A 17,638-nucleotide genomic window follows, 5' to 3' on the forward strand; every position below is an offset into this window, starting at 1 on the left:
TCATGAAAAAATATAAAGTACAGCTCGAGAAATTCAAGAAATACTGTTTTTTCCGCGAAAATCGGTTGTTCCGGCGATTTTTAGAAAGTTCCGGCTTCAAAATCAGTTTTATTGACAATTGAATCATGCTTGATCGTGGACATTGCTATTAATAATGTTTTTGTATGAAAAAACAACGAAATATAAGGAAAAAGTCCAATGAAAATCTGCAAAAACGGCGATTTCCGGCATATTTCCGGCATTTTCGACCGGAAAAGAATTTTTCTCAAAAATTGGACTCGGCCAAGTCTTGGGCATTGCTAATACGCATCTTTGTGCAAAAAATCAGAAAAAACTAATGATGAAATCTTGAGAAAATGCCAAAAAACCGGTTTTTCCGGCATATTTCCGGCATTTTTGGCCGGAAATGATTTTTTTTCGAAAATCGGGCTCCGTCACATTTTGGGCATTGCCATTTTGCATCATTGTGCCAAAAATCAGAAAAAACTAATGAGCCAATCCTGAGAAAAGCTGGTAACAGACGGACGGACGAACGGACGGACGGACGAACGGACAGAGGTTAATTTATAGGACCTCCAGGTAGGTCCAAAAAATTCACTCCATTAAGAATTAGTGAATAAGGCCTTGGAGAGAAAATAAATAAAAAAGAAAGAATAAGAAGAATCCAAAGGGTCCTGTGGCTGGTCACCCAGGCATTTTGCTAAATATTGAGGAGCAGCTGCACATGACAGTGAATGGTTTGCCATGTGATCAGGTATCATTTATCCTGAATTATCTGTTTTTGTCTTCCAACTAATCGTTCAGCTAGTACCCCGTTGGCAACGGACTACAACTTCTGCTGAAGTTACTAAGTTAAGTACCTACCCAGTCTCTGGTTTGGTGCTGTTTGCTTGCAGCCATGCCGAATCGACAAAACTCTGCTCAAAATACTACAGAGAATGTGGTATCAGTCGAGCTCATCAACAGTTGGAAGCAGGCACTTTCTGAACTAGCGGAAGAGGCCAACAATGAAACCATTAGAAACTGCATCAGACTTTACGATCCAGAAAAGCCAACAAAAGACAACATAAAATCATTGAAATCATGCCGAAAGGATCACACTATGGAAACATTGAATTTACTGTCATAAACCATCAATATTATGAACAAAGACGAAGCAATTGAAAATTTATGTGTGGTTATACAGAGCTATTTTCCAGATATGTGGCCATGGTTTCAGCCCACTTTTCAGGTGCCCCCATTGAGCATGGTGCCCCCAGCAATTTAGGTCTCCTTGAGAAATTGCTTCGAGTTAGGTACCCCCATTCAGCCAAAAAAATTTTTTTGAATTGACACTTTTTGTTCTTTTGTCATTCCTAAAATCTTAATGATAGCATGAAAAGCGCTCACACATGAACGCCTGCTAATAAGCTTTGTTGTTATGCTATAAAGATGGCGGCTGTAAATCAAAACAACCATATTAGAAAAATATAGCAAAAGATGGCGTGATGGGAAACGAAAGAGAAATTGGATGGGAAACTAGGTGCTGGGGTAAAAAAATTCAATAATTTGAAATATTAAGCAGATATTCAATGGGTAAAAGTTGGTTATTGAGATTTATTAACCCGAGGTGATGTAATATTCAACGAGGCGGAGCCGAGTTGAATATACATCACCGAGGGTTAATAAATCCAATAACCAACGAAAACCTATTAAATATATGTTTTATTATATACCTAGAGGCAAAAACAAAACATTAATTGTGTCAATAGTCGAATGTTTTTCTTTTTTAAAGATTTTCTTAATTACTTTGAGTCATAAAATTTTTCATGAAATTCACAATAGATTTTTTTAATGAATTTCTTTGATAACAACAAGAGCGACAAAAAAATCAAACTTTGAATGCAAAATGTGAAAAAAAAATTCTACCGTGGTATAATAGCCATGGTATATCAGGAATTATTCAATGGCTGTTTTTGCCTACAGGTATATAATAATATGAAATATTCGATTTGGAAAATATAACCAGCCCCCAGAGCCTCCATCAAGACAGCTAGGTACTCTTAATGAATAGGTAACCCCAAAGAATTGCAAGGCATTAGCCCACCTCTACTAACCTGGCCTAGGTGCCCTTCAGATTTCTGGGGGGGGCTGACACCATGTATGCCAAATATGCAACCAGTCATACAGAATTAAAATACATGACTGCTCACTCCTAAAATGCGGTTCTTGCGGACAAGGATTCCACCAACAGTGCTATCTAAAATTATTAAAGAGCATGAACTTGATTGATAAAGATGAAGTAATGAGAGATATGATATATCAAATACCTGGTATGATTTACCTTTGTCAACAGTGTCAGGAAAATACAATCCACTTTCCACACAAAAGAACCAAAGCTTCAAATACCAGCGTCAATAATGTCCAAAACACCTTCACAAACAATCACAACACCTGACACCACAATTGTCATGATCTCTCCTAAACAAACACCTGCACCCTCACCTACTAAAAGTATTGCTGACCTCTCTTCAGCCACTTCATTAACCTCTCAACGGCAACGGCGAAGGTCCCTCCCTGCAATTCCAAGGGACTGCTCAATGTCACGAATACCACTTACACCAAATGTTATTCTCAACAACGATCCAAAATCGATACCCCTTTTTTACGTGTTTTTTACACTTTCCGAAAAGTGACTTTTGACTTTAAAAGCTCATAAGTAGAGAACAAATTGGTCAAATTTAAAAAGTGATAGCTCAAATTTAAAGTTAGGATATCTACTTTCTAAATATCTAAACTCCAAGCACTTTGGGACATTTGTTCGGCCTCAAGACGTCGAGAAACGTCTGAACTCTTTCGTGGGTCACCCGGTACAGACACGATTTTTAACTACCAAACAACACCTACTAATATATATTCAGATCACTTCAACATTGAGGTTGTTACACACTATCCTTTAACAAGACGACATCAACTACTGATTCAGAAAAAAAAATTTAACAATGATTTTGACAAATTCAACTTTTACAGTGAAAAAATAAATTGGGAAAAAATCAATAAAACTTTGGATGATATTGATTGGAACAATATTTTAAAAACTTCTGACTCTAACCCTGATGAGCAATATAATGTATTCATCAAGAAACGCATTGGCGTTATCACCACAAACAGCATTCCACTTCGAAAGCCATTAAAGAAAAAGATTGTTCCACGCGATCGTTGTATTCTTATGCAAAAAAGAAAGAAACTGAAGAAAAGAAAGCCCAACAAGGACACAAAGTCAAAACTGATCGATATTGAGCTAAAATTGCAAACCAGTTATACAAACGAAAGGCACAATCAAGAGCTAGATGCAATCTCAAAAATCAAAGTGAACCCCAAGTTCTTCTACTCTTATGCAAAAAGATTTTCTCAAAAAAACCTAAAGTTGGACCGTTATTGGATCCTACTTACTACTAATAAGCTAACAGACAACAATCTTCAGATGGCCAATATACTTCAAGACCAATATACATCTGTATTCACACCACTAATACCCCAATATAACAACCCAAATCTCAGCCCTTCACAAGTGACCGAGAAACTTGATTATGTTGACTTCAGAGAGGAAGATTTCATTAGAGAAATACAAACCCACTCTCCTAACTCAGCTGCTGGTCCAGATGGCTTTCCAGCTATGTTTCTTCTTAAAAGCAAGTTACAGCTTGCAAAACCACTCAAGCTGATATGGCAACATATCCTTGATAAAGGATTCACCCCAAAGATACTTAAAACAAGTTACATCACCCCAATATTTAAAAAAGGAAATCAAGGATTACCAGAAAACTACCGCCCTGTTGCTCTTACATCACATGTAACCAAAGTTTTTGAAAAAATTGTAAGAAAAAACATGCAAGACCACCTGGAAAGAAACAACCTATATAATACTAACCAACACGGATTTAGGTCAGGTAGATCCTGCCTTAGCCAATTACTTGCCCACACTGAACGATTGATTCATCATATCGAAAATGGCGACAACGTAGATGTTATCTACCTTGACTTCAGTAAAGCATTCGATCGGGTTGACCACTCAATACTTCTGCATAAACTTGAAAGAAATGGCATTTGTGGAAAACTTCTCTGTTGGATTAAATCGTTCCTAACAAAGAGAACACAGACAGTCTCAGTCAACACAAGGCTTTCCAAAAGTGCAGATGTTTTATCTGGGGTGCCCCAAGGCTCCGTACTGGGTTCCCTCCTGTTTCTTGTGATGATTCAGGATATTGATGAAGATATATGCTGTCCTCATTTGCGGACGATACAAGACTGCTGAAAGAAGTGTCCAGTCAAGATGATGTTCAGCTTCTTCAAAGTGACCTCGACAGAGTATACAAATGGTCAGAGATCAATAACATGCAACTCAATGGACTGAAATTCGAACATATGTGTTATGGGAAAAATGAAGAGCTGAAACCAAATTCAGTTTATTATTCTGATACCCAGGACCAAATTGAAACCAAAAACCAAGTCAAAGACCTTGAAGTCACTTTGGATGTGGATATGAGCTACAGTCAACACATCCAAAATCAAATCAGCAAAGTCAAAGCCATCAGCTCATGGATATTCCGAACCTTCAAGACACGGGACACTGATGTAATGCTAACCCTTTGGAAGTCACTTGCTATTCCACACCTTGACTACTGCTCCCAACTATGGTCTCCGTCAAAGCGATGCCTCATCTAAAAATTGGAGCTGCTGCAAAAATCATTAATGAACGGGATTTCTTTGTTGAACCAGTTGAATTATTGGGAAAAATTGAGTCAACTGAAAATATACAGTCTTGAAAGAAGAAGAGAAAGGTACAGAATAATCTACACATGGTGCATGCTAGAAGCACTCCAAGCTTCAATTACAGCGATGATGCAGGCGGCGTGTATTCCTACACCAACCAGAGACTGGGTAGAAAATGTAATTTAAAAGCTGTTAATGTCAAACATAAAAATATTTGGAGGGATTGTCTCTCACAGGAAGGACCAAGACTTTTTAACGCTCTGCCAAAATCCCTTCGAAACCTTACAAAATGTACCAAACAAACTTTTAAACAACATCTTGACCAATTCCTGAATACACTGCCAGACGAACCACTGCTTCCTAATTATTTCAACTTCAGGAGAGCTGATTCCAACAGTATATCAGTAATGGTCAATCATCGAATTCCACGAATTGGATGAGTACCATAAAGTACAAAATCAAAAACGAAGTATCACGAAGTAAGTATAATGCAATTTTTTCTTTAAATTTACATCTTTTTTAAACTATACTTTAATAAGAATAATGCTTTTTCTTTCCAAATCTGAAAAATATTCAATCAAATAGTTTCGGGTGGTTAATGGTATGGTGACCATTGCCTGTCTACAGCTCGCACAACGGAAAAACACTCTGACCCCTACCTCCCGCACAGATTTTTTTGTGTTAAACGCTTTCGATTTCAGTGCTGTAGAGATGTTGAAAGATGGCGGGGGGTTTTTGTACAGAAATCTCAAAAAAATGGAACTTCAAAATGGAATATCTGAAAAACTACTAATTGTTGAAAGATAAGTGAACCCTCGTTTTTTTCTGAGGATAAGGCCTTTTTGTTAAACATGGTTTGACATTGCAAATGAGCTTGAAATTTTGACTGACCTCCCTAACAAAAATGCACATGAATTTGTGAGACCTCATGGTTCATCAGCATCACCCTGCAACAACCCTGTTCTTGGTTCAAAGCAGGGCTCGAAATAGCGGTCGGACATCGGACATTGTCCGACCCAATTGCTGAAATGTCCGACCCAAATCGATTCTAGTCAGACATCATGTCCGACCCAATTACTTTCGGTGCCTTCAAAAATTTGTCAGATGCGTTGTGATATTTCCAAAAGAAATTATAATTTACATAGAATTAGTAACTTCTTTATTTACACACAAAAACTCTCAAAGTTGCGATCATTAGTGTTAGATATTCATTTTGTGTGATGCTTTTTCTCAACGAATGAAAGCATGCTTCAAGTAAAAATCATGGGCTTCCGACAATTAATTGGCATTTGTTTAGCTTCTTCGTGATCAATGTGAAATTCTATCAGAAGCTTGTATTAGACTTGAAGTATACCCCACATAAAAATCAATCGGACATGTCCGACCCATTTTACTTTAAAAGCCTTAGGACATGTCCGACCCAAATCAATTTTTGATCGGACAATGTGTCCGACCACCTAAATATCGTTATTTCGAGCCCTGCAAAGACAAGTGTTGTCAAACTTTTCAGCAGAAAAACTGCAATATTCAACAAGTTTGCGGAATTCAACAACGCTAAAGTTGCAGAGTTTTATTGTGTGCGCTGTCATCATTATACTAGCTATCTATGCAGTTTCCCAAACTGATGTAGGGTATATCCAGACGGTGTCAATCGAACAACTTCGAACAAAAATCGCAGTCGAACCAATCGAACGTAATCGAACGTGATCGAATAATTGCGATTCAATTGTCGAACGTAATCGAATCTCAATCGAACGGCCGATTCCTGGGTAATATTCGATTGTGTTCGATTGCGTTCGAGTAAGGTTAGATTGGTTCGATTGATAGTTGACTATGTTCGATTGGTTCGATTGATTGTCAATTATTACATTGGATTAATCTTCGATTTCGTTCGATTACGATTATGTTTGATGAGTTTGATTGCGATTAAATTAAATTAGATCACTCTGTTAGAGCTTTTTAGTGTGGGCGGCCGAGTGCTTGAAGTACCATACCAAAGTGAATAAAATCTAATACAATTGAATCAATCAAACGTAAACAAACAATCGAACGTAATCGAATACAATCGAACGTGTAATCAAAGCAATCGAACAGCAAATCCTGGGTAATATTCGATTGCAATTCGATTGCGTTCGACAATCAAATTGCAATTATTCGATTGCGTTCAATTGCATTCGATTGATTCGGCGTTCGATTCGTTCGATTGACACCGTCTGGGTATATCATCTCCCACCCGACTCGTCCACATCATCTTGATGAGTCCAACTTGGACATTAAAGATAACTGATGGGGCTTCCACTTTCGGTCTCATTCTATTGTTTACAGCATCACAACACCCTAAAGTTCGATTTAAAATAGAAAAAATAGAAATAAGATATATGGCTAAAAATTATATACCACACCATACCATAAAATCAATACCTTTTCTCTGTCAATTTTTTCCCCACCATTTTCGATGTTGTTGTCTGGGTCTTGCAGTTCACTCAATCGCTTTAATTTGTCTTGAATACCCATTGTATAAAGGTTCTATTTCAAAAAAAGAAATTGGATTTTAGGGGTCACTCACAAATCGATTTTAAGTTCAAATAACGTCATATGACGTTTGTGGGTGGGTGGGTCAAGGTAGGATGACGCTTTGAATGGGTTATAAAAAACATCGATTTTGAGATAGAGCTTTCATCTAATATATGATCTCTTTTCTATTTTTTATAGATGAAAGAATAAAAAATATAAGTGAAATGATATAAAGTACAGAACAAACAGTCAAACCATAATATGTAATTTTGAAATATTCAATTATTCATGATAAAATAACTTTGAAATCCAAAATTATAACTCTCCATTATATTTATAAAATATAAAAACTATTTGTCCGCCGAAACATTTTCATTTTTTGCACGCGTCACACTCCAGCTGGAAGCAACGAGTACTTTGGGCAAGCATCGAGCTTTATCAGTCTGGGCAAGTCGGGTCTAGAAACCAGTGGTCAAAGCGGCGTTGGTTTGGTTGGTTGGTTGCAACGCTCGAGTCGAAAATATGGTGATGGCGTTGAGCATGAGTTGGTGTTGGTTTTGACGTTTTGGCTGAAGAAGTACCAGATTTTTTTGAGTGACGTTATGTGGGGTGGGTGGGTGTGCTAGCTATCAAAACGTCATATGACGTTATTTGAACTTAAAATCGATTTGTGAGTGACCCCTTAATGCCTCCAAAACTGCAAAATTAACTTTCGATTTGAGGTCACGCTGCTTTGGCTACCATTTTAACTATTCTATGTTCTGCAAAGTACACTTTTTCGTAGCAACGTTCGAAGCTTGCCGGTTTCAAGATGGCGGTTTTGTTTTGATTTTTCATCAGCTGATTGTTCACTGAGTAACACATTGGTGTAGGTGTATGTGCTCTAAGTCAGAGTAAAAAACGTTGGCAAAAAGAGTGGAGATGATCCAGAATTGTCGTCCAAATAAATATAAGTCGAGTTTTTCATATGACGTTTGGCAGCTAAATGATAATTGTAAAAATAAAATAGGTGGTAAAACTTTGCAGCAGCAAACAGATGCCTCTGAAAAAATATACCATCCCTTTTTGGTTGTTGGATCTTGTAATGATGGACTGAATAACTTATCTAAGTTTGAAGAAAATTATAAAACTTCTCTTAGTACTCGTTCTATCGACAGGTTATCTCGGAACTTTTCGCCACCTTCGTTATCGAGGAGACAGTTTACAATTTCACTTGATAACGAACTTCATAAACGAAGGTCCAGTGGTAGTGGAAGACAACATCCTTCAAACTTGACATGCTCAACTTCTGTATTTCATAACTGTTCATCATTTACAACAGAAAATATCTTGCCAGGAGTAGAGTGCAAAACGATCACATCATCAAAAAGGGAGCCAAAAAACAGAACAGTAAAAGATAAAAAAGTAAATGGTAAAAAGAAAAAGAAAATCCGTATCAAACCAAAGAGAGACATTTCTCCTACATCGCAAAGGAAAAATAACGACACGCTCGACAAAGAGACAAAGAAATCATCCCCGAAATCATCCCGAATCACATTTTCGTTTACGAAAAGAACAACCAGTAACAATAACTGCAACGAGAGGATATCGATCAAATCTTTTTTCAACAAGAAAAAGAACACTGTTCATGACCCTTCAATAAAATTCTCAGACCCTTCTCCATGCTCTTCTCCATCAAAGAAACGGAATGATTATCCAAATCATAACAATAATAACCATGATTACAGAAAAAGTTTACCAACTTCACCACAAAAGAGTAGTAGCAGAAGGGTTTATTATTCAGAAAAACAATCTCTGAGTGATGCAAATGGTATCCCAATGGTGCCACCAAGTACACCAGGTATAAAGCGAAGTTCACTCATTCAAGATTAGGAAATATGTAGTATTTACAGTATCGCTGAAATATCTATTACAGCCATGCATCCCTTTAAAAAACTATCAAATATGTAACTAAAGCTCAATGATTCGATAACGTTTAAAAACATTTCTTTTGTTTTTTTAGCCGTTCACGAGAATGAAAATGTAGAATCAATGGCTGATTTAAAGGTGAATGGGCGAATTTTTATCTTTAATCGAAACCTGACTATGAAATAGTTTGCTGAATCCTGTCTTTCAAATATTCTCAAAGTCTCTCAAAGCATCCTTTTTGAACAATTTGGCTAACGTTAGAGGTGTAAATCTAGAAATGTTCATGTACCCGTCCATGGCAGAAGTAAATTCTAGTAAGTAAGTAAGTCTGCGACCGCAGTCGGAGGCGACCCGAAGGCTCCTCTTTCGATAGCTATCTACCCGAAGGTAGGGGAGGGCGCCACTCTTTCTCCCTGGATTTCTCCACTTACCCTTGATCCTTCTCTTAGTTGCTGAGCATCAAGCAGAGAGGCATCAAGTACCATTTTGGGAATCTTTGGTATGACCCGGCTGGGGGTTGAACCCACAACCTTGCGAACCGTAGCTGGATGCTCTACCACTGTACTACGGTCGAAGTAAATTCTAAGACTCTATTCTATCGATCAAATCTCCAAAAACAATCGCAATCATACAGTACCATAAACCAAACATATTTTCCTTTTTTTAATTGATATCCTATTAACTTTCTGTTTTAATTTTCAGAGTCAAAGAAATATTGTTCAAAAGCTTCTAAAGATAGGTAATTTTCTTCTCTCAATCCACTATTTCGACGATAGTTGAAGCAGTCCTGATTTTGATGAGTTCACCCGTTATTTCTTGATTAGTTAAAATGGTATGAAGGAATTTTTGAAAGACTTTTTCTTATTTTCCAAAGCAGTAACATCTATTCCCATTCCCGTAAAGGTTCGAAACGTAAAGAAAAAGAAGCAGAACGCGATCGGAAAGAAAAAGAAAGACTGAAACAAGCAGAAGAAGAAAACAGGAAAAACTTGATCGCTTTCCAACGAAGACAGGTTTGCATACCCAAATGCATTTTTGTGCCAGTATTATTTTCCACTGACCTTTATCTTTATTAGGAGCAGCCCTTTACCCCTGTCGTTGTTTCCCTAAAGAACCATGTTTTCCACTCCTTAAACGTCTTTTGATGAGTACAAACAAAATCGAAGATGAAAACGACGAAAATCATTATTGCTCTCTGAAAGAAAAAACATTTTAAAAACAGACACCAAGCACCAAAACAAAAGATTCATCCCGATTTTCCAAAGCTCTTTTAACTACTGTTATATTTATGAAACCTATTTCATTTTTGTTTCAGATATACTACTTGAACAAGATCATGACCAAACTGGAAAGTGATAATTTTGAGAAATTCAAACTGACCCAACTCGGTGCACCTGTTTGACTTAAAGATTAGGATCCATTTATAATTAATAAAATTTTTTTAAAGACACATTAATCTAGGTATCCTAGGTTTTATTATTTATTTTAATTAAAGTAATTTATCAACTAGAATAGAAAATGATAAGGTGAGAAAAAAGATCACCACTTCCGTAGCATTTTCAGATCTTGACTCTATATCACAATAATTTGACTATATACGGTATATTTTGTTATAATTTTTTATCTAAAACAAAATTTACAAGTACAATATAAGACAAAATAAATTAAAAATGAAATTTGTAAAAATAAATTTACAACATGAAAAGTTTTTAAAAAAGGGAGCAAGCGGATGAATATTTGAAAACAGTTCAATTGTGTCTTTTTTGCGTTTACCATTTTTCAAAAACCCCGAAGGATTTCACACATGGCTGTATGAACCTTAAAAGGTCTAAAATAACACAGAAAACAAAACAAAAATGACTATAGATTATATCAAACAATTAATAAATAAATAATTTGGCCAGATAATTTCTCAGAAAAACCTATCTGTTCTCAACAGTTTTGGTGTCGGGTAGTCGCCGGTATTCATCATCACAAACAATTATTTAATTAACCTGGGTACTAAAATGTGGACTGTCAAGAAGCGCTTCTACATCCTCAAATTATTTGCATACTTTGAGATCGATTCTAACAACAAAGCATTTGCCCTACTATCCAATTTTCTCCATTTCAGGCCATTTTTCGACACGGCGTTTATCAGCAATCGGTAAAGTACCATCCATTAACCGATCTAGCCATGCAGGGAGCTCTCTTTTCGATTGGATCGCCTGGCGAGCAGCCAGTTCATCCTCGCTCTCATCTAAACCAAGAAATTCAGGAGACATGTTGCTAGTGTTATCTAATTGATTTTTGGGTCGATAAATATAAAAGTATTTTCGTGAACCGTTGAAAGCGATGACCGATCCAGGAGGGAATTCACCGAACTTGTTACTATTAGTCATTTCGTTGCACCACATCAAATGTTCAGCTAACGATAACCAGGCGAAACGTAACTTTGGATTCCTGAAAAAATGAATTAGAGGATGTAGTTTTTTGATATCACTCAAAATGGTAAAATGAGGGATTTGAAAATTTATGTTTTTTTGTGTTCCTTGAGAGACCAACCTTCACATACATTGTTTTTCTTAGGCCTTTGAATAGTCTATGTGGTTACAAATCATCATCATCATTATAAAAAAAAGAAGAGAATTGCACCATAATTTTTCGTCCTTTTGTTGCACGAAAAATTCAACCCTTACATTTACGGTGAAAAAAAAGAAGAATATAAGAAGGACAGTTTCTTGCCAAATTTTTTAGTTTTGAAAATTGAAAAACACTTCATTCTTAAAAAGTTCTCCTTCCCTAACATGGTAGAATGACGTTGATTTCTAGTAGAAACAAGATGAGATGAGAGGAATGATAGCAATGCAGGGCAAGTATTTCACTCACCTAGATAAATTTGAAGTAATATCACTAAAATTTTGTATAAGAGGTGAAGCCACTACTTCATCTAAATCGGAAGTGTCTATGAGAATGGTAACTGTGAGGTGCCCATTCGGTAGGTTGTGTATGAGTTCTTTTTGACTTTTGAAATCGAGTTTGGTTAAGCCAAGAACTGTGGTATTTTTGCCAGTGGTATAGCGTGGAAGGTCGTGTACTGTTTTCTTGTCATCTCCGCCAACCTCACTGAAAAAAAAGGAAGAAGAGCTCATTTTTCTTTTATCAGTAGTTCACAATGATTATGGTCTTAATACCTATTCAAAAACCTGTTCAAGCATTTTATAGACAGCCAGACTAGCTTTTTGAAAAGATTTGGACTGCTAATGAAAATATGAAGACTCAATAATGTACACCATTGTTGGGTGTGTTAAACAATCCTTACCTTACGAAAGGCATTACAAAGCCAAGCATCAGCATAAAAACGACCAGTACTAAAAACCCTATAGATGATGGATTGTTCCTGTTAAATAAATGAAAAACAATAGGTATCAACAATGAAAAATAGGACAGCTTTAAAAGAAATTATGAAGTCAGGTAAAGCACGCATCACTAAGACTTTCTTTCTTTTTTTTGAAAAAAAATATCAGAAAAATGACCTGAGCGTTTCATTTTCCAGTGAAACATAAAAATGATATTCGAAAGTGATAAATAAATCTCTCACACCCTTTAGCCAAAACCGTTTTATAAAAATTCTAGGTTGAATATAATATAATCCATGCCAGCAAGTTTGAAATTACGAGTGGGTAGTGTCTTTATAAAGAGGTCCAATAAAAATTCACAGACAGATTATACAATAAGTGCCAAAGTTATGTTAGGTAATTTGTTACTCAAAGCCACCAATTTATTTGGTTAACCTTTTATGATGATTTGTCTGTAAAATATCTACGAGAAGAACTACAACACTTCACTTACTTCACATGCAGGACAGAAAATAAAAATGAAAATTCGTGAAGAAGAGAAAGTAACAAAAGATAAGGCACCATCAAGATAAGAGGATGATTTCGGAAATAAGAAAAAAAAAATCAAAAAGCCAGCACTCAACTTTTAAACATAAAAACAAGTATTGAAAGTTCAAAGAAAGAAGTAAAAGGAAATGAAAAAGAGGGAAATATCAGTATGTTATCTTCCAAACAATGTAACAAGAACGGAAAAGCCAGGTAGAATAAAATATTCTCACTTTTTATCAAAAATAATCTGATCACTTGTTTTTTCTCCATTTAACTGGAACATGCGTAACACACACTGTGACACGGTACAATCAACAATATTTTGAACTGTAGGAAAAGACAACCTTGAGCCTTGAGACCTTGATATGTCTCTCTTACACAGGAAGAAATCGAGAAATATTTTTCTGCAACAACTTTTTGTGGAAACTTTTGAAAAAATATTATTGATACAAATTTTAAAAGAGAGAGGTAAATTATTTGTTGCAATAACTGTTAGAATATTTTCATGTCGTCATCACAAGTAGCCTTATGTAATTTCGGACAACATTCATAATTTCTAGACTTACAAAAGTACCTGAACAGGATCAAATCATATCATCAAAATTTCACAAATGATTCTTACCAACTAGGATGCTCAAGATGATCAACAATATTTTGTACTGTCTTGTATGATCCCTTCACAAAGTCCCAAAAATGCCCCTGAAAAATAATAATAATAACGATAATAAAAAAGAAATATGTATTGTGTATCATTACCCTTTACTCACTTACCCATTTATTTTTATAATTCCTGGCCAAAAGAAAGCCTTTAAAAAAAAGTCTAATGAAATTTGAGTTTTATATTAACCCTTTCAGTCCCGAGGTTCTGACGGCTACTGTCCCAGAGCAAATTTTACGAATTTCACTTGCATGTAAGTAATGGGCCATATCTCGATAGAGAAGCGTTCTTTTGCAATGCAATTTGCACCCTTTTTTTTCATAGGATTTAGGTTATTTTGAAACCAAAACCTTCCCAATAAAGTTTCTCAATCTTGTAAAAAGAATGCAAATGTGACCATGAAAATGAGTTTAAGATAAATAGTATAAAAAAAATTATACAGTGATCGGACAGCCAAATATCTAAAATATAGGCTCCTATCTATCATCTTGCAAAAAATTAGCAAATATAACTGTCAAAATCACTCACAATCAAGATTTGAATTTCAAAATTCGACCTTTTTGGAGAAAAATTTCATCTATTTTGCATTTATCATAAATTTCGATAGAAAATTGCTATTGACAAGCGGTTTTTTGCATGGTGCGCCAAAATCTCTCTATTTTGATTTTAATTTGGTTCCAGTCCTCTTTATTACGCCAAAACTACATAAATTGATAAAAACTAGACCCCCCGCCCTGCGGGTGCGTGGGACACAGTGAACTTACTAGGGTCCCCGCCCTGCGGGTTCGTGGGACTGAAAGGGTTAAACAATTATCGTGTTACAAACAATCCTATCCTAAATTCATTAGGTCTGACCCACTCAAAAGAAGAGAACAAGCCTCAAAGCTACGAAGAAAGGTCTTACATGCCAGTGCTCGTCAACTATCTCAGCATTATCATCAATTTCATATTGAAGTTCTGCTTGGTTCGAGCTATGTTCGTCAATAAAACTAAAAAACTCTTGGCTTCGAGTGTCTTTGCACCAACCGTTAGTGTACCAGTCGTATTGTGTTTGATTGCCAGGTTGGCGCCATAAAATCAATAGCTGTAAGAAAAGGATATGTGTAAGGGACTCCAGAAATCGCAAAATTATAACTTTTGAACACATCAATTACTTCGTTTTGATACCGTTTTAAAAGTGCTCACGTTTAAAACGTTAAAAACGTCAAAAACGACCTTATGAAATCTTATACCGGGTGCGCCACAAAAAAGTTTCCCTCTTTGAAACTAATTTTCTCGAAATCTAAAAATTTTAAAAGAACCATTCCTATTTCGTTGGAAAGAACAAAGATAAAATTAAATTTTGATGGGTCATTAATTAATTTCGATTCATTAGATCAAAATTTATGCGCAATTGAATAAAAAAGTTACTTTCATAAAGTGCTCGAAAACGTTAAAAATAGACCTATCAAATTTTTATTTTAAATTTGGCAATTACAATAGCCTTTACATGATTAAGAGTATTTTTCAGTAACTAAACAACATAAATGTTGAAACTGAAGGGTCGAAAGGGTTTAAAATCTTCATCAAAATCAATTTAATTTACTTTTACAAAAATTTTCCTCAGGTTTTTGGTGCTAGACTGGATAAAGTCTATGTAAGACTAGATCTACCTCGAAACTCATTTTTGATGTATTTTTATGAATTTTACCAGATTTTTTGGCCTTTTTCGACGAATTTTCTTCTTTTCATTGAAATTCAATCTTCCTTTATAATAACAGAAGGTCATTTAGACAGCTAATTATCATTTTTAATGACTGAAACGAAAATACTGATGCATCGTAATTATGCTTCTGTTTAATTTGATAGGTCGACTTTTAACGTTTTCGTGCACTTTCTGAAAGTAACTTTTTTATTCAATTGAGCATAACTTTCGATCTAATGAACCGAATTTAAGTTTATCTTTCTTCTTTCCAATGAAATAGGAATGGTTCTTTTAAAATTTTCAGATTTCGAGAAAATAAGTTTTAAAGAGAGAAACTTTTTGTGGCGCACCCGGTATCATGCAATCCTCAAAGAAGGGTTTTCACATACCTTTATTGGAAGCGACCCATCAGAGCAAGGAACCATATAATTGGACGAGCCTTGAGAAAATTGCCCGATAAATTTCTTTTGCACATTTCCGAACACGTAAAGTAATCGAGCCCTTTGGTTTTGCAATCGCTCTTCTTGTTTCGCATTTTCACGGAAATTCCAGAGGTGTGTATTGAAATCTGTGTCTTTGTCAACAACCAAAATGTAACATAAACTGAAAAAGCAAATCAAAGATGTAAAGCTTAAGATAACTCAAACACTTTCAACACATACAATGCAGTAAGATAGCTAAAAAATAAATCTCAAAACAGTTACTCACATTCGGTCGCTGGCGTATTTCCTTGGACACAGTTCATCGTAGATTTGTTGAGAAGACAATCGTGGTACGAACATATACAGATTGCTTGCCACCAATTGTCGAAGTGTTCCTCTCTTCAATGCGTTACCCTGTGTCAGACAAACGTAACAAATATAGATTCCCATGTCATTGATACCCCCCCCCTTATTTCAGGGTTTTTCTCAAAATAGCGTCCTTTGGTAAACATAAAGGACTCAAGTTAAATTTGACGAAAACAAAACACGACTCTAAACAATGATTTCAAATGAGTTGGATAAAAAGTGGGATCGACGTTGATCGTTATCTGGTTTTCCCTCCACTGTGTCCAATAATTCAACTCCGGTAAAGTAACGATACAAAGATCTATCATCATTTTTTTATCATAATTTTAACAGAACTTGTGTTACTCCGTTATGCTGTGCGTAGTCTTATTCACGAAGGGGACATTTTCGGTCTTATTAACTTTTAAAGCATTTTCAACCAACCGAAATGGAAAAAAAATTAGCTGCTTCTGTCCAAACACCAATGTTACCAGGATAGAAAGTATCAACACTCTCTTCACAATTATTTCTTATCAGTCTTGTGCCGTTGCATATTTTAAATAAATTATAACAAAGTCGTTTTTAGGATGAGTTGCAAAAAAATTAATTTTTCATACTGTGTGATAACTGGTAACTGCCAAACAAATGAAATGAAATAATTGAATAAAACTTTTATAAAATAACACAAGTAGCGTAATCAGTAATCCTCTTCTAGCGTGAAACATGTCGTTAGTTCGGAGTTTCAATTAATTTAATTTGATGAAAATGTTTGTACTGTTTAAAATAATACTACTATGCTTTCCATGTTAAAAGTCCTCCTTAAAAAGACTTATAGTAAGCAAAAGACCTTTCACAGAAACTCCCAAAAGCATTCATGAGGGCAGGATGTAAGAAACCATGTTTCGTACAGTTTCGGAACAATTTGGTGACCGGCGCCCAATCTTTGTTGAATTAGAAGCAAGGGATACTCTACGGAAACTTGATTTATTAGCTGTTATCATCTTAATATAGCAGAAAAAATAATATCATTTCGACAATTTGGCGTACAACTGAAGTAAAAGTGAATGAAAAGGCGCAACCATGGTTTGTGTAGACGAGAGAAAAATCCGATTTAATCCTCTCTTCTTTGGGCTATAAGATCTATATTCGGAACAGGATCGATAAAATGATAAATTACTTTGATATTAAGATAAGAGATCAAGCAGAGATTGATACTCAAGATTTTTAAGTCTTTTATAATTTATCGATTAATTATAGATCCCCTTATCGATCCTCTTCAGCCAATCGATTTTTAAAAGATCGATAAGTGATCAGGAGCGAGACTCAAGTTTTTTAGAACCAAATTTTATATCGATCTTTTATCGGAATCGTTAAGAAATCTTTTGATCCATTATCGATCCTATTGAGTACGACCGGCTGGTGGGAAGAATAGTACCTTCTTTTGAAGGAAATTGAGGTTATTCCAGGAATAATTGAACTTTTTTCCATG

General features: G+C 35.5%; 4 protein-coding genes across 4 annotated transcripts in view; 2 read left to right on the top strand and 2 right to left on the bottom strand.

Annotated features, from left to right (window-relative positions):
- Window positions 1-7,300, bottom strand: part of LOC136805422 (histone deacetylase complex subunit SAP18-like) — a 22,111-nt gene extending 14,811 nt beyond the window's left edge. Inside the window, exon 1 of the mRNA XM_067062008.1 lies at window positions 7,174-7,300. Coding sequence (XP_066918109.1) covers window positions 7,174-7,266 — 93 coding nt within the window. The 5' untranslated portion in view covers window positions 7,267-7,300. The remainder of the gene's footprint in view (window positions 1-7,173) is intronic.
- Window positions 594-17,638, top strand: part of LOC136805416 (ectonucleoside triphosphate diphosphohydrolase 4-like) — a 65,917-nt gene continuing 48,872 nt past the window's right edge. Inside the window, exon 1 of the mRNA XM_067061999.1 lies at window positions 594-621. The gene's annotated coding sequence lies outside the window, so the exon portion shown is untranslated. The remainder of the gene's footprint in view (window positions 622-17,638) is intronic.
- On the top strand, window positions 8,014-10,727 carry LOC136805419 (uncharacterized protein DDB_G0288805-like). The gene is made up of 5 exons (XM_067062003.1): window positions 8,014-9,106; window positions 9,269-9,312; window positions 9,877-9,913; window positions 10,078-10,187; window positions 10,490-10,727. The coding sequence occupies exons 1-5, from the start codon at window positions 8,188-8,190 to the stop codon at window positions 10,574-10,576; spliced, it is 1,197 nt and encodes a 398-aa protein (XP_066918104.1). The 5' UTR covers window positions 8,014-8,187; the 3' UTR covers window positions 10,577-10,727.
- LOC136805415 (dnaJ homolog subfamily C member 16-like) overlaps window positions 10,619-17,638 on the bottom strand; it is a 41,476-nt gene continuing 34,456 nt past the window's right edge. The window contains exons 7-13 of the mRNA XM_067061998.1: window positions 16,091-16,218; window positions 15,772-15,985; window positions 14,603-14,782; window positions 13,663-13,739; window positions 12,476-12,553; window positions 12,043-12,279; window positions 10,619-11,616 (exon numbers count right to left, since the gene is read on the bottom strand). Coding sequence (XP_066918099.1) covers window positions 11,265-11,616; window positions 12,043-12,279; window positions 12,476-12,553; window positions 13,663-13,739; window positions 14,603-14,782; window positions 15,772-15,985; window positions 16,091-16,218 — 1,266 coding nt within the window. The 3' untranslated portion in view covers window positions 10,619-11,264. The remainder of the gene's footprint in view (window positions 11,617-12,042; window positions 12,280-12,475; window positions 12,554-13,662; window positions 13,740-14,602; window positions 14,783-15,771; window positions 15,986-16,090; window positions 16,219-17,638) is intronic.

The sequence above is a fragment of the Clytia hemisphaerica genome, unplaced genomic scaffold (assembly GCF_902728285.1).
Source record: "Clytia hemisphaerica strain Z4C2 unplaced genomic scaffold, Clytia hemisphaerica genome assembly, whole genome shotgun sequence".
In the NCBI taxonomy this organism is placed as follows: domain Eukaryota; kingdom Metazoa; phylum Cnidaria; class Hydrozoa; order Leptothecata; family Clytiidae; genus Clytia; species Clytia hemisphaerica.